The sequence below is a fragment of the Cucurbita pepo genome, chromosome LG15 (genome assembly GCF_002806865.2).
Source record: "Cucurbita pepo subsp. pepo cultivar mu-cu-16 chromosome LG15, ASM280686v2, whole genome shotgun sequence".
Lineage (NCBI taxonomy): Eukaryota > Viridiplantae > Streptophyta > Magnoliopsida > Cucurbitales > Cucurbitaceae > Cucurbita > Cucurbita pepo.
The window spans coordinates 1,515,391-1,529,509 of record NC_036652.1 but is presented as its reverse complement, the minus strand read 5'-3'; the positions used below and the strand labels follow the sequence as shown (position 1 = coordinate 1,529,509).

Below are 14,119 nucleotides of genomic sequence, written 5' to 3'. Positions count from 1 at the left end.
TTTCTAAAAATATACCTACACCTTCAAGCCTTTATTAATATATGTCTGTAATTTGTAAGAAATGATTAAGCCTTGTATTTTTGTAAAATAATAATAATAATAATAATAAAATTCAGATTAATATAGTTATAAATCATTTATTATTATTATTATTTTCTCAGCTATTACAGCACAGAAAAAGAGATAAAAGTTTTCGATATTTATATTTAATTTATTTACAACAAATAATTATTTTTTTTAAAAAAATAATTTTTATGAATTTATTAAATATAAAATTAAATATTTTCGATTTAATCAAACATAAAATTTATATTTATATTTAATAAATAAGTTAATTAAAAAAAAAAAAGGTAATATGATAAAAGAAGCCTATGAAAGGTGGGGAGGGAGTTTTGTAATTAAGGTATGAGTGGAAGGGTAATATGGTAAAAACGAGCCTTTTATTTCCATTTGCAATTCCAGCCGTCTGAAATCGGCGGAGACGGTGGGAAGCCTCCCGTCAAGAAAGCGTGTCCAAGACTAACGGCGTTCGCCACTAGTTCCAAGCTGTCCTCATCCAGCCCGGTTATTACCATAGTCTTTGATGGTTAATGTCGAAAATACCCCTTTCTTTTCACCCTAGGTAAAATAAATTCGTGGTAAAATTATAAATTTGATTTTTTTAACTTCTACGCTCGAGTATCATAGGTCTTTGCACTTGTTACCTTCAACATAACTCAACTGGTTTTTACACGTCTTTTTTACCAAAAGGTTAGAGGTTTGAATTTTCGCTATAATGGAAGTAAGGGACTGACAAATTGATCTCCAAAGATAAGAGACAAGTGACCTTGAATCGTTTCAAATGTCTCATGAGAGTGAACAGATTCCAGTTTATGCTCTTCGTTAGGCCAAAAATCAACTCGTCCTAAAAAGCAACATTTAAAGATTCCATGAAATAACAGACAGCGGGAACTCTGGAGTCTAGTATAAACTTCAATCGAACAGGTTCATAACCATTCAGCTTCCTCATGTCATCGTTGTTAACCGATACTCAGGTCTCACCTATAAGAAAGGAAAAGTAACACAAATGCGTATAAAAATGTACTTAGTAAGTAGCTCGCTGAAACCTAATCAGATTGCTTATACACATTCACATATAACGGAGACTCTACTATAAGCCATCAATAAACTCCCAGATTCTCGATAGTAGGGTGCGTACTACAGGTAGGACTCGTTCTGCTCATCTAAACTAAATTGGTTCTCATTTAACTACTTACTTCCAAGACGTGCTTATGGCTAAACGTTGTATACGTATACCTTAAGTTTCCTTACCATGAGTATCTAAGATTAACTAAATCTCTTTTGGTCAACCTCGGGTTTTGTTTGAAAGCTTATGCAAACAACTGTTATTGATTTAATGTCTCGCATAGAGTGGTTACGTGGTCTACAATCAACATCGAGCCCCTAGAAGCTCCTACTTGTACCCAAACGCCATAAACCTATGTCGTACGTTTGTCTAGTTAGCATTTAGGTTCTTCTGCTTACTTTTAATTTTCAGCGGGTCAGTTTCTAACTTTTCTACATTAGCCAAATAAAGCTCTCTCTAGCTTGCTAGTCTCTTCGAGCTCGTTCACTAGGTTAAGTTTGGGATATCCAGATAATTGTGTTCTAGTCTTAGTGTATGTCATCGTATTTCCAACTCGGTTTTGCTGGCACACATCGTAGAGTATGTTTTCTGTGATAGATAACTACTAAGGCAGTCGGTCTAGCCCTAATAGTCTCACAATGCGAATGAGACACGTGACACAAGAAGGAGTAACTCTTGTGTTTGCTGACTCTATGTGGTCCCCTTTGTCATGCTTTGACAAGATTACGACTAGAGAATAGTTGAAGACCTCCTAACCACACCCACATAGTGTATCTATTACACTGTTAGATGCATATACATCATATAAAGTTTAAAAGTACATGTAACAGCCCGAACTCACCACTAGTAGATTTTGTCTATTTTGCTCTATTACGTATCGCCCTCAGTCTCACTATTTTAAAACGCGTCTACTAGAGAGAGATTTTCACACCCTTATAAGAAATGCTTCGTTCTCGTCTCTATAGGTCTCACACTCCACCCTCCCTGAGAGCCCAACGTCCTCGCTGACACACCGCTCGGTGTCTGGCTCTGATACCATTTATAACAGCCCAAGCCACGGCCAGTAGATATTGTTCGTTTGGCTCGTTGAATTCTTAGAATTTGGAAGGAAATAAAGTATTTAAAATGTTGAATTCCATAGATGATAATTGGAAAATATAAAATATAAAATAAATAAATTATTATATAAATGTTTTTAATTAAAAAAATAATAATTTTTAAAATGTATCCCATTTTCCAAATAAAATAATAAAAAATTAAAAAAAAAAAATCTTGACCCAATCTTTAGAACTTCCTAGTTCCTACTTCCTCTTCGGTTGGCTTCTTGCCATACGCACTTCGGGAGCAACTTCGTTCGCTCCCCCCAGAAGTTTTTGTCTGTTCGTCAATCTCAGTCTCCTTTCCGTCCCGAAGCTCGCCATTGTTGGGGTTTTGAAGCTTTTCCTCTTCGTTCTTAGGCACGTCTTTTTGATTTTTTTGATTTTGTTGTTTTTTTGGTATTATTTGCATATATTTGCCGATTTCCTCCCTCACGAAAGTCATATTTGTTGAGTAAAATGCTGAAATTTGGATGTTTTTGTTTAGTTCATCAATCGCAAAACGCATCACTCAATTCTTCTTATCCGATCGGTTGCGAATTTGTATTTGAGGCGGTTTAGCGGTGATCGAGATCGACTCGAGTTCTCCTTCCCGTCGATCGGGATTACCGCTTCGTCAATTTCTGCGTGCAATTTTCATCGTCCTCAATGGGTTACGAAGATGATCCGTGAGTAATTTAACTTGATTGTATTAGGGTTTGCAAGTGTGAATTTGGTTCTTTTTTTTTATAGGGTATTTTTTTTGGTGTCAGGTACCGTGACGAGGATGGTGAACCATTGATGGACTTTGACCATATACAGTCAGACGGTGAGCAATCCCCTGAACCGTACAATCCCGACGAACTATTAGATGAGGATATTGGTGATTGGGGCGGGCGACAGCGATCTCAGACTCCTGTTTATGATGCGGAAGAGCCTCAGGCCAGGCCTAGAAAGAGGTTGATCAAAAAGAGTTTGGCTGGCAAGGAGACTGTGCCCTCTAATTTGGTGGACGATTATGATGATGCGAGGGACTTCTCGGCGGACCAGTTTGTGAGGGAGGGTTCGGAGGAGAGGAAAAGGAAGAGGGCGATTAGTAGTGGGAAAAAGGAGAAGAGATTCAAAGTAGATAATAAGTTTGGAAGTAGTAGTAGTGGAGGCAAGAGCAGATTATCGAAGAAAGCCTTCTCGGGGAAGGGGATGAAGGATCAAGATGGGGATGTCAAGGAGATGTGGGAGACTATTGCTGGTGGCGCTTCTGATGTAAGAATTCTTCATTCTTTTTTTGTTTTTCTTCTTGGGTTTTTCTCAAATGCTACTAGAATGATTTAGGTTCCCTAATTGGCGCCTCTAACCATTTGTTATCACTTGGATTGAATAAGCCTTGCCAGTTCAATTTTCTCCACTAGAAAATAGCTCAACCGCTAGCAAATATTGTCCTCTTTGGGTTTTCCCTTTTGGGCTTCCTCTCAAGGTTTTTAAAACGCGCCTGCTACGGGAGGTTTCCACACCTTTGTAAAGAATGCTTCGTTCTCCTCCCCAACCGATGTGGGATCTCACAGTAACATATTTCCTTATATTTGAATGGCAGTTCTAGAATTTGATTTAGTCTGCTTTGGTTCATGATTTTGCAACCTTGTAACCATAGAAAGTGCAATCGAAATTGCTTATCACCCTTTTGAACCTTTATGTCATATATTTAGTGAGGGTCTGCCTTTTGTTTTTGATGAAGAAAAGCATTATGACTATTTGCTAGATACAAATATTTGGAGCTTCATGTCTTGAGTTTGTAGAATGATGTCATCTCTACATTTGTTCTAAGTCAGCTTTTCTACTGAAATTTTTTATTCTAGAAAGTAACTTAATTTGTTTCCTCCATTTTATATCTCAAACCATTGGATAGAGATTGTCTGTATTGTCTTGAGACTTGTCAAAATGGTACTTGATTATGGCATTAAATTCTACTGTATAACGGTTAAAACTAAACTCGCTGCTTACTGGTCAGGTGCTTTCATCTTCTCCATCTTGGCCTTTAGTATTAATGATCTCTTTCCATTGAATAAAGTGTCAATGATCTCATGATGTTAAATGCCTTTTAAACTTGATTATTTGTATAGAAAAAACTAACGGTTTCCGGTTAGATGTTTATAAACTGTGTTTTCTATTGATGTTATAGGATGATCAAGAAGGTGCCAGAACAGTTGATGATGATAATTTTATAGACGATAGTGGTGTAGATCCTGCTGATCGGTATGGAAGTGATGATGAGCCACGCTCTCCCCGCTATGCTCCTGAGGTCAGTAGTAATTTTCTTTTGACAACATAACGTTATGAATTATGTCTAATATTTTCATGGGCACATGTAAGTTGAAGACTGTGCATGTAATATGTGGAATTGCATAATTAGAAGAATTGTACAAATTTGTTAAACTGGAACTCTGTCTTCATCTGAAGATCTGTATTTACTTTATTTCTCCTAATGCAGTTAGCAGCACCTGTAACTGAATATATATAGTAATTTGTTGGTCTTGATATTCTTATAAAATTTTTGCTGGCCTTGATGTTCTTTCAAATACCCACTTTTCTATTTGGATTCTAATAGGCCGAGGAAGGTGAGGAAGATGACGAAATTAATGATCTCTTCAAGATGGGTAAGAAGAAGAAGAAGCATGAGAAAAGTCCTGCAGAAATAGCATTGCTAGTGGAGAATGTGATGGCCGAGCTTGAGGTCACTGCCGAAGAGGATGCGGACCTTAACAGGCAGGGGAAACCTGCTGTTAATAAACTGAAAAAGCTGCCACTTCTGACTGATGTTCTGTCGAAGTACGTATTGATGCAGTCTTCTCTCCATTTTTATACATGTTTGTTGTTTAACTTGTGATTCTCCTTCACAGGAAGCAGCTTCAACAGGAATTCTTGGATCACGGAGTGCTAACCCTTCTAAAGAATTGGCTTGAACCTCTACCAGATGGGAGTTTGCCGAATATAAATATCCGGGAAGCAATCTTGAAGATTTTAACTGATGTAAATGGAATTTCTATTCTTTGATGGCTTAAAGTATTATGGTTATTGAAGACATTTTAGTAACACCCAACGTTGGATTTCTTTTTCTTAGTTTCCAATAGATCTTGAACAATATGATAGAAGAGAGCAGCTGAAGAAGAGTGGCCTTGGAAAGGTCAGTGTGAGGTCACCTTTAGTGATTTTCCCAACCGATTTCTCTTTCCTTTTTTATCGTTCAGGAGCAACGCATGATTATGATGTACATTCTGCAGGTTATTATGTTTCTATCAAAATCTGATGAGGAAACCACATCCAACCGGAAACTTGCAAAAGATTTAGTAGATCAATGGGTAATGTTGCCTCTTTCCTTTTCTTCTGCAGTTTTTATTTTGTGCTGTGTCCGAGAAGGTACTGCAACCCGTTTCGCAAGAAATTAGGGAGAAGCTGGAAGCAGAATTCCAGTTTGGTGTAGTGGGGTCGTTTTATGTATAATTTGGGAATTACTCCTTGTCTTTTTTCCCTTCATACACTGGAGTAGATGTTGTTTCCAGCAATACCTGCCATGTCCAACTTAGTTGCACTGTCATGCGTTGTTTTATTTCAAAGAGTTCTTACTGTTTCCTGGATTGGGTTTGTGCTCTCTAGGTAAGAAAGATAATTTTTGTGGGATTTTGGTGCTTATTTCCTGCTTTTTTAGTGCCCATCTTTCTATGAGAGCTATACATGTATCTTCCAATTTCATTGTGCTATCATGCATTGTTTTATTTGTAAGAGATCATCACAATGTTTTCTGGCTTCTTCACGTTGTACTCTCAAGGGAAGAAAGAATGTATTAGCTGGATTCGCTTGCTGATTTATATATTGTTTTTACTGCCAAACTTTCTAACATATCGATCGAAATTGGCATTTCGTGTAATTGCAGAGTCGACCCATATTTAACAAAAGTACTAGATTTGAGGACATGAGAAATATGGAAGATGAGAGGGTGCCCTTTAGAAGACCAATGGGGAAAAAGTATTGTTCTTTATCTTCAATTTTCTTTTCTTCTTTCTCCTAGTACTTCTGTTTCCTTTTTAAATATTAAGGGAACTCTGCTGCAAAACGTTTTTGAAGGTCGGGAAACAAAGCTGCTGGAATTGAATCTCGAGATGGGGATCTTGACTTGGATGAATTCTCACAGTAAGATTTGATGTCATTTATAATTTAGTGGCGTACCTGTTGCACTTAAGTTCTAATCCTAATTTCAAATCTATTCTTGTTCAATGCCTATTTTCTGCATGTTCTTTATGTGAGATCTTTATTTGTGACATCAATGCAGGGGACGCAAGTCTAGTCAGTCATCCTCAAGGCAACATGCTTCACGGCCAGAAGCAACACCATTGGATTTTATTGTCCGTCCCCAATCTAAGATAGATCCAGATGAAATCAGAGCTCGTGCTAAGCAAGCCGTGCAAGATCAACGTCGCATGAAGGTTAGTTTTCCTTATTATTCTACGAAGGTGGATGACTAGAATAAATTCCTAACCTCAAGGTTTAGGTGTTTAGTTTGCTGAACCCCAGCTAGGGACCTCTGGGCTCTTGGACTAGATATTAAATGTCTATGATCTCACATGTTCTTCCTCAAGCTAGGAATCTTACTTCATGGTTAGGAGATTTCTGGTGTTGAAAATAAAACGTATGTTGTGGATGCCAAAACCACTCCTGTAACCGTCCAAGCCCACTCATACCAAAACCACTCTCGTAAGAGTCCAAGCCCACCGCTAGCAGATATTGTCTTCTTTGGGCTTTCCCCCCCTTTCAGGTTTTTCCTCAAGGTTTTTAAAACGTGTCTCCACACCCTTATAAAGAATACTTCGGTCACATCTCCAACCTATGTGGGATATCACAATGCATCTCCCTTTGGGGCCCAACGTCCTTGGTGGCACTCGTTTCCCTCTACAATCAATGTGGGATCTCACAATCTACCTCTCTCTGGGGCTAGCGTCCTCGCTGGCACACTGCCTGGTGTCTAGCTCTGAAACCATTTGTAATAGCCCAAGCCCACCGTGAGCCGATATAAGCCCAAACCCACCAAAAGGGAAAGCCTCAAAGAGGATAATATCTGCTAGCGGTGAGCTTGGGCTTGGGCTGTTACAACTTCCCAGTTCACAATCATGTTTGAATAGGTTTTATAAACGTTTCCTAATAAAAATATTTGTATGAAAACATTCAGAGGGTGCTTTTGGCTCAAGGACTGGTTAGGGAAGCACCCCAAAAACTTCTAAAATGTAAACTTGGTTGAATCTAAAAGAAAAAGAAGACATTGTTGCAATATTTGAAGAGAATAGGCGACAGCCTTAGAAGCACAATAAGATGTTGTGACCAACTGCTCAACTGTTTTTTTCGCATGTATATATTAGATTGAGAATCATTGCATTAGAAATTGTCAGGGTCACATTCATTTGGACTTGCCTACTGTAAGCTCCATTATGAACTCAATTTTTTAATTTTTTTTATCATCCATGTCAGATGAACAAAAAGTTGCAGCAGTTGAAGGCGCCAAAGAAGAAGCAGCTTCAAGCGACAAAACTCAGCGTTGAGGGTCGCGGTATGCTCAAGTACTTGTGATGTGTTAGTTGACTTATTAACAAACGAACGACTCTGCTATCCCGATCGTGGCTGGGAAGTCCTGCAGTTTGCTTAATAATTGAAGGAGACGAACGCTCGGAAAGTGGCACTGATGAAACTTCTCCATCCAATGATCACAAACTCTCCAAGAGATCTCTGAAATATTTATCTCATCTGCCCTTGAAATGTGCTTTGCTTTAAAGCCTTACTTGTACAAAATGATCGTTGTCGTATGTTTTCGGATTCGGATTGGAATCAAATTGCGAATCGAACGCCACGCCCTTTCTGAATATTTGAATGTATCAATGCGCAAAAACCAGTATTAAGTTTTGTCATGCTTTGGCTGGCCCCCAACGGCAAAAATGATTGCTTCATTTTGGTCATCTCTTCATTATCCTATTTATAGACTTCCTTCTGTCCAGTTTCCAGTATACTTTTAAGGGTGCAGATTACGACTGAAATTTTTTTATGAAATTCAGACAGTTGGAGTCGTAGTTTGATGGATTCTTTTTTTTTTTTGTTTTTTTTTTTTATCCTATATTAGTTGGAGAAGGGAATGAAACATTATTTATGACGGTATGAAAACCTCCTCAAACGCTTTTTAAAACCTTGAGTCTTTATGAGGGTATGAAAACCTCATCTGAGTAGAGAGACGCTTGAGGGAAAGCCTACCAAACTCCAGAAAAGATGAGAAACGTATTACGTATGAATGACAACTGGAATGAATATCTTACTCCATCATAGTCTGATAGATCTTTTGAAGAACGGATTAATCAGATGCGAATAGAATTAAGATAGAGTCCCATTCTACATGTCAATACCGATTCAAATGGCAGGTGGGCTTGAGGTGTTACAAATGGTATTAGAGCTAGACATTGGGTGATATGCTAGCGGGGACGCCACTAGGCCCTTAATGGAGGTGGATTGTGAGATTCCAGAATAAGGGTGTTGGGGGAGGGGGAACCATTCTACATGTCAATACCGATTCAAATGGCAGGTTGGCTTGAGGTGTTACAAATGGTATTAGAGCTAGACATTGGGTGATATGCTAGCGGGGACGCCACTAGGCCCTTAATGGAGATGGATTGTGAGATTCCAGAATAAGGGTGTTGGGGGAGGGGGAACCTGGCGAATAAGGGTGTGGAAAGTCTACAAGGGTGTCGAAAGTCTACGGGGGAACGAATAAGGGTGTTGCAGGAGGGGGAACCCTAACGAATAAGGGTGTGGAAAGTCTAAAAAGCCCTTATTGAGATTCTAAGGAACGAAGCATTTAAACATTTATTATAGGAGTGTGGAAAGTTTAGAAAGCCCTTATCAGACTGATATAAGCCTATTTAACGGCCATTTTTAGAATTCCATTCCATTTCAGATAAAAATATATTAAGTTTGAACGTATTCTTATTAATTATGCCTATAAATTTTGACGAACTTATTTCATAGTTAATTTTTGCTTGGATTAAATTTATTTTACCAAAAATTATTTAAAATTGGTGAACGGATTATGGAAAATTAAAAGGCAGGTAAAATTATAACAAAATATCACATTTAGAATTCAATTTGATTTAATTACGGCCAAAATTGATTTTTATCCGACTTTTAAAAAGGAGTTACAAATTGAAATATTTAATTATTCTTTAATAATTATCCAAATAAATTATTTACATTCTTTAATAATTATCCAAATAAATAGCTGCGAAACAAATGCGATTGAACCGCCAAATTAGACATTTCCATCAAATTTACAGGCGTGAGTCAAAATCCCTCGTTATCTATTCGCCGTATTCCTCCCATTCCCCGGGAGCCTATAGAGCATATATTCCTTCTTCTTCTTCCGCCGTCTCCTCCGCCTCCGCCGTCTCCGCCGCCTGGTTGTTTAGGGCTTCGACGAATTCGGAGTTTCGCCGGCAGAGTAGACAAAGAATCTGGCAACCGGTTGTTCTGCCTAGCAAAGGTTGAACGTTTCATTGAGGTATTATTTTGTTTTTTTTTATCTTGGCGGGGTTTAATTTCATGTGCTCTTGTGATTTTGCTTTCTTCGTTTGATTTCTGAGACATCTATGGACAATTTCGATATGTGAGGGTTGTTGCGAGGGGAAATAATTTTTTACATCTGCCATTTTCAAATTACGACTGGGCGGTTTGTCGAAACGGCTTTTCCGTAATGTATTTGTATTCAATTCGTTCTTTTCATACTTTTCTCATTAGAAGGAATTGCTTATGTGATCTTTTTTTGGGGTAAAATATGGTGAAGTCATTAACAGCTAGTTTGATCTTAGCTCTATCCAAATTATTTTATTGATTTGTATTTCTATCATTTTTCTGTATACATATTTTCATAGGACTAGATATTTCCTAGCGGACTTGATTGTTTCCAATTATATTCAGTATTTCAGTTATTAGTATTGGATTCAAAATACTATTTCAATGAAATTTGTTTTTAATGTATGGTTGATATATCAGCAAGGCAAGAAGATGGTATCTGGATTGATAAATGCAAATCCTGTTGTATACGAAAAGAAAGAACGCCGGGCTCGAAACACTCCATGTGATAGTGACGAATATGCAGTGGAATCTATTGATCAGTTGGAAATTTTTGATATCCTTTTTAAAATTTTGAAATTTCCCGTCTGTTCTTCATTTCACTTTTGTGTTTTGGTTAAGTATTCACCATTCCTTAACTAAATGTTGTCAGCACAAAACACCAAAATGCTCTTATAATTATTTGCAGCAACTACTTTGCAATGGAACTTCTTTTATCATAGGATATGCTTTCTGTGGTACATAGGACAAGCATGGTTCAAGGAATCTTGTATATATGTTGGCCTCATCTTTTAATGTCACTTCTCTTAATGGAATTGTGGTTTCTTATGCACTTTGTGTATGCTGTATTTGAAGAAGCATTTTTATTTATCAGTTTGATGGAATTCGAAGGGTTAATGAAACAAATCATGTGGGTATTCACACTGTATGATTTTTCCCTTAACAATCTTAAATCATATTAGAGATATAAAAGATCCTGAACACCCTTACTCTTTGGAAGAGCTTAAAGTGATAACAGAAGATGCAGTCGAAGTAGATGACGAGCATAGTTATGTGAGGTAACCTTATATTTAGTAATTCTGTTGTCTAACCTCATTCATCTACCATAATTGTAACGTTTGTTTTATTCTGGTGTTTGTTCCCTTTCTGTAAATGATTTTGTTGCTCGCAGAGTTACATTTACTCCAACAGTTGAACATTGTAGCATGGCAACAGTTATTGGTTTGTGCTTAAGAGTGAAACTCATGAGGAGCCTACCTTCTCGGTACAAGGTATTAATCTTGAATCTTGATCACTTATTATTGGCCAAGCATCCATCATTATTTATGCATGGTGGGTGGGTCAATTAATACTCATATTTCAGCATTTAAAAGTAGAATCAAAATCAAGTGTGCTACATCTGGTTAAAATGACCCTTGTGAATTAGAGAAAAATGATGATCATGATTCCACTTCTTTGAGGGGGCTCAAATGTTAGGAACCACGGCTCTTCACAATGGTATGATATTGTCCGCTTTGAGCATAAGCTCTCATGGCTTTGCTTTTGGTTTTCCAAAAGGCCTCATACCAATGGATATATATTCCTTACTTATAAACCCATGATCATCTCCTTAATCAGCCAACGTGGGATTCCCTCCCAACAATCCTCAACACAAAGATTGTCTTAGAATTAGAGCTAGGCAAACAGATGGATACCACTTGTAGGAAATCTAGATTTTGAAGTTGAACTAGGCTGTAGGTTATTTGGGAAGATTAACTTCTACTGAGAGAGCTTTAGTGGATAGTAGTATAAGACAAGTACTCTGCTCTAAACGAACTGAAAAATTCAAATAATCACTCTATATGAAGATACCAGCTTCCGTAGAGATGGATGAACGTACAAAACAAAGCCACAAGAAGCCTTACATGTGAAGCCAAAGGCCACAAACAAACTAGAAGAATTACAAGAAAGATCCCTTTATCTATTGGTTAAGACAATTTCATATTGATAATGTGGTGAGGGAATTGGTTATTCTATGGTGGTGATTTTAAAATCCCAAATTAGGAAAGTTTCTCCCGCATTCTAAAATTTGAGATAATTTCATTTTACATTACAGTTTTGTTGTTGATTGCTTAAAAAAACCATTCTCCATTGTTTTAGGTGGACATTAGGGTAGCTCCTGGATCTCATGCTACTGAAGCAGCAGGTATCTCATTAACCTTACATTTTCTCGTATTTTAGCTTCTTCTATGCTCTGATACATTAATTAGTAGTCCGCACTCCTCACCAAGCCACAATAAGCATACTTTTCTATGGGCTTAGGTTAGGTGATGAGGTTTAACGCCTCCCCTGTGTTCTCCAGTAACTAGGTGTGTTGGATTGATGCCCCTTTATGTAGTTTTTGGGTCTCCATTTTTTGTGGGACTTGTTTTTTGTATGCACTTGTATATTCTTTTATACTGTCAATGAAAGCTCGGTTACCAAAATGAAAAATTCAATATTCTTTGATAAGGAATCAACCCAAGGGAAAGCTTTGATACCAAAGGATAAGAATCAACCCAAGGAAAAGCTTTGATACCAAATGATAAAGAATCACTACAAAGGAAATAAGATTCGGATTATCTTGTTGATCAAATATCTCAAGACAAGAACACTTTTTGAGTTTTGAATCACTTCCCACAAGCAAGATTGGTCATGTCAATCTTGAATGAGTCTAAACATGCAATCTAAACTACATAGAATTGCAAATAAACTTAGTCATTGGCCAAAGGAAAGCACAAATGCTCGTTTTACTACATCTTTCAAGTCTCCTTACAAATACAACATATATGATTTTATATAGCCTCAAAATAAAACCCTTGACCTTCCATTAGGCATTTCAAGAATTGTAACTTTATCGTCATAATTAACCACCATGTAAATGTAACCAAAAGTAAATAAAAATTCATAAAATACATTAATGAAACATCACAACTCTAAACTATGATTCACCCTAAATTTATAACAATGAAACTTGATTCTTCTTCAATGTGCATGAACTGAAACATCTTTTGATAATTTTGACAACATTTTCTTCCCATCTTCCATAAAGTTTATATTATATGATTGATGTCTTGGTTCATATCATTCTTTTCTATAATTTCNTTTTGAGTTTTGAATCACTTCCCACAAGCAAGATTGGTCATGTCAATCTTGAATGAGTCTAAACATGCAATCTAAACTACATAGAATTGCAAATAAACTTAGTCATTGGCCAAAGGAAAGCACAAATGCTCGTTTTACTACATCTTTCAAGTCTCCTTACAAATACAACATATATGATTTTATATAGCCTCAAAATAAAACCCTTGACCTTCCATTAGGCATTTCAAGAATTGTAACTTTATCGTCATAATTAACCACCATGTAAATGTAACCAAAAGTAAATAAAAATTCATAAAATACATTAATGAAACATCACAACTCTAAACTATGATTCACCCTAAATTTATAACAATGAAACTTGATTCTTCTTCAATGTGCATGAACTGAAACATCTTTTGATAATTTTGACAACATTTTCTTCCCATCTTCCATAAAGTTTATATTATATGATTGATGTCTTGGTTCATATCATTCTTTTCTATAATTTCTATTTAACATCTAGTTTTAGAATATGAGAAGGATTTGTGATGAGTTGCCATTTGGAAAAATAATTATGAATGTTTTGCTCATAGTTGGGTTCATAATTAAGAACATGTTGGCTCCTCAAGTCACAATTTTAATTTATTTTTCACATCTGCAGTAAACAAACAACTTAATGACAAAGAAAGAGTTGCAGCAGCACTGGAGAATCCAAATCTAGTAGACATGGTTGATGAATGCTTGGCTCCATCTTATAGTTGATTGAGCTGGGAGTGACAAATGCAGTGAGATCAATAATCATCTTAAAAATCCATTCAAATGGTATATTTTTGGTCCCTTTTATGGATATATGTATTATATGAGTTTATTAGAATGCACAATGTTCTGAAAATTTTCTGGGACATTTGTTTCTCTAAATCAGTAGGATACAACCATACAGATATCTCATCAAAGTGTTAGCTGCACTTGGATTTCTTGTTAAATAGGGTTGTATTTTTAAAAAAATTGCATTGATCATTGAAGAATTTTTCTCACGTTCTTTTTTTGGAATGTAATCATTCATGTATTTCTTCAAGATTCTAGTTGCCATTTAGTTCTATGGTTCTATTGTATTTCTTAGGGCTTTCGAGTACGTCAAATTGCTTCTGATTATCTATTTCTTAGG

At 36.6% G+C, this 14,119-nt stretch overlaps 2 protein-coding genes across 3 annotated transcripts; both read left to right on the top strand.

The window, feature by feature from the left end:
• The first annotated feature begins 2,407 nt into the window (after window positions 1-2,407).
• LOC111811541 (protein IWS1 homolog 1-like) lies at window positions 2,408-8,195 on the top strand. The gene is made up of 12 exons (XM_023698438.1): window positions 2,408-2,583; window positions 2,711-2,891; window positions 2,976-3,465; window positions 4,379-4,498; window positions 4,805-5,025; window positions 5,097-5,226; window positions 5,318-5,380; window positions 5,478-5,555; window positions 6,128-6,219; window positions 6,319-6,384; window positions 6,524-6,677; window positions 7,714-8,195. Exons 2-12 carry the CDS (start codon window positions 2,872-2,874, stop codon window positions 7,810-7,812), a joined length of 1,533 nt encoding a protein of 510 aa, XP_023554206.1. The 5' UTR covers window positions 2,408-2,583; window positions 2,711-2,871; the 3' UTR covers window positions 7,813-8,195.
• A 1,339-nt stretch (window positions 8,196-9,534) lies between these two features.
• On the top strand, window positions 9,535-14,066 carry LOC111811186 (protein AE7-like). 2 transcript variants are annotated; one of them, XM_023697942.1, is made up of 6 exons: window positions 9,535-9,781; window positions 10,277-10,408; window positions 10,805-10,910; window positions 11,024-11,123; window positions 11,992-12,037; window positions 13,616-14,066. In XM_023697942.1, the coding sequence occupies exons 2-6, from the start codon at window positions 10,285-10,287 to the stop codon at window positions 13,714-13,716; spliced, it is 477 nt and encodes a 158-aa protein (XP_023553710.1). In that variant the 5' UTR covers window positions 9,535-9,781; window positions 10,277-10,284; the 3' UTR covers window positions 13,717-14,066. The 2 variants fall into 2 exon arrangements, with proteins under 2 accessions (XP_023553710.1, XP_023553709.1); XM_023697941.1 differs by having other exon boundaries at window positions 10,273-10,408.
• The last annotated feature ends 53 nt before the right edge of the window (window positions 14,067-14,119 follow it).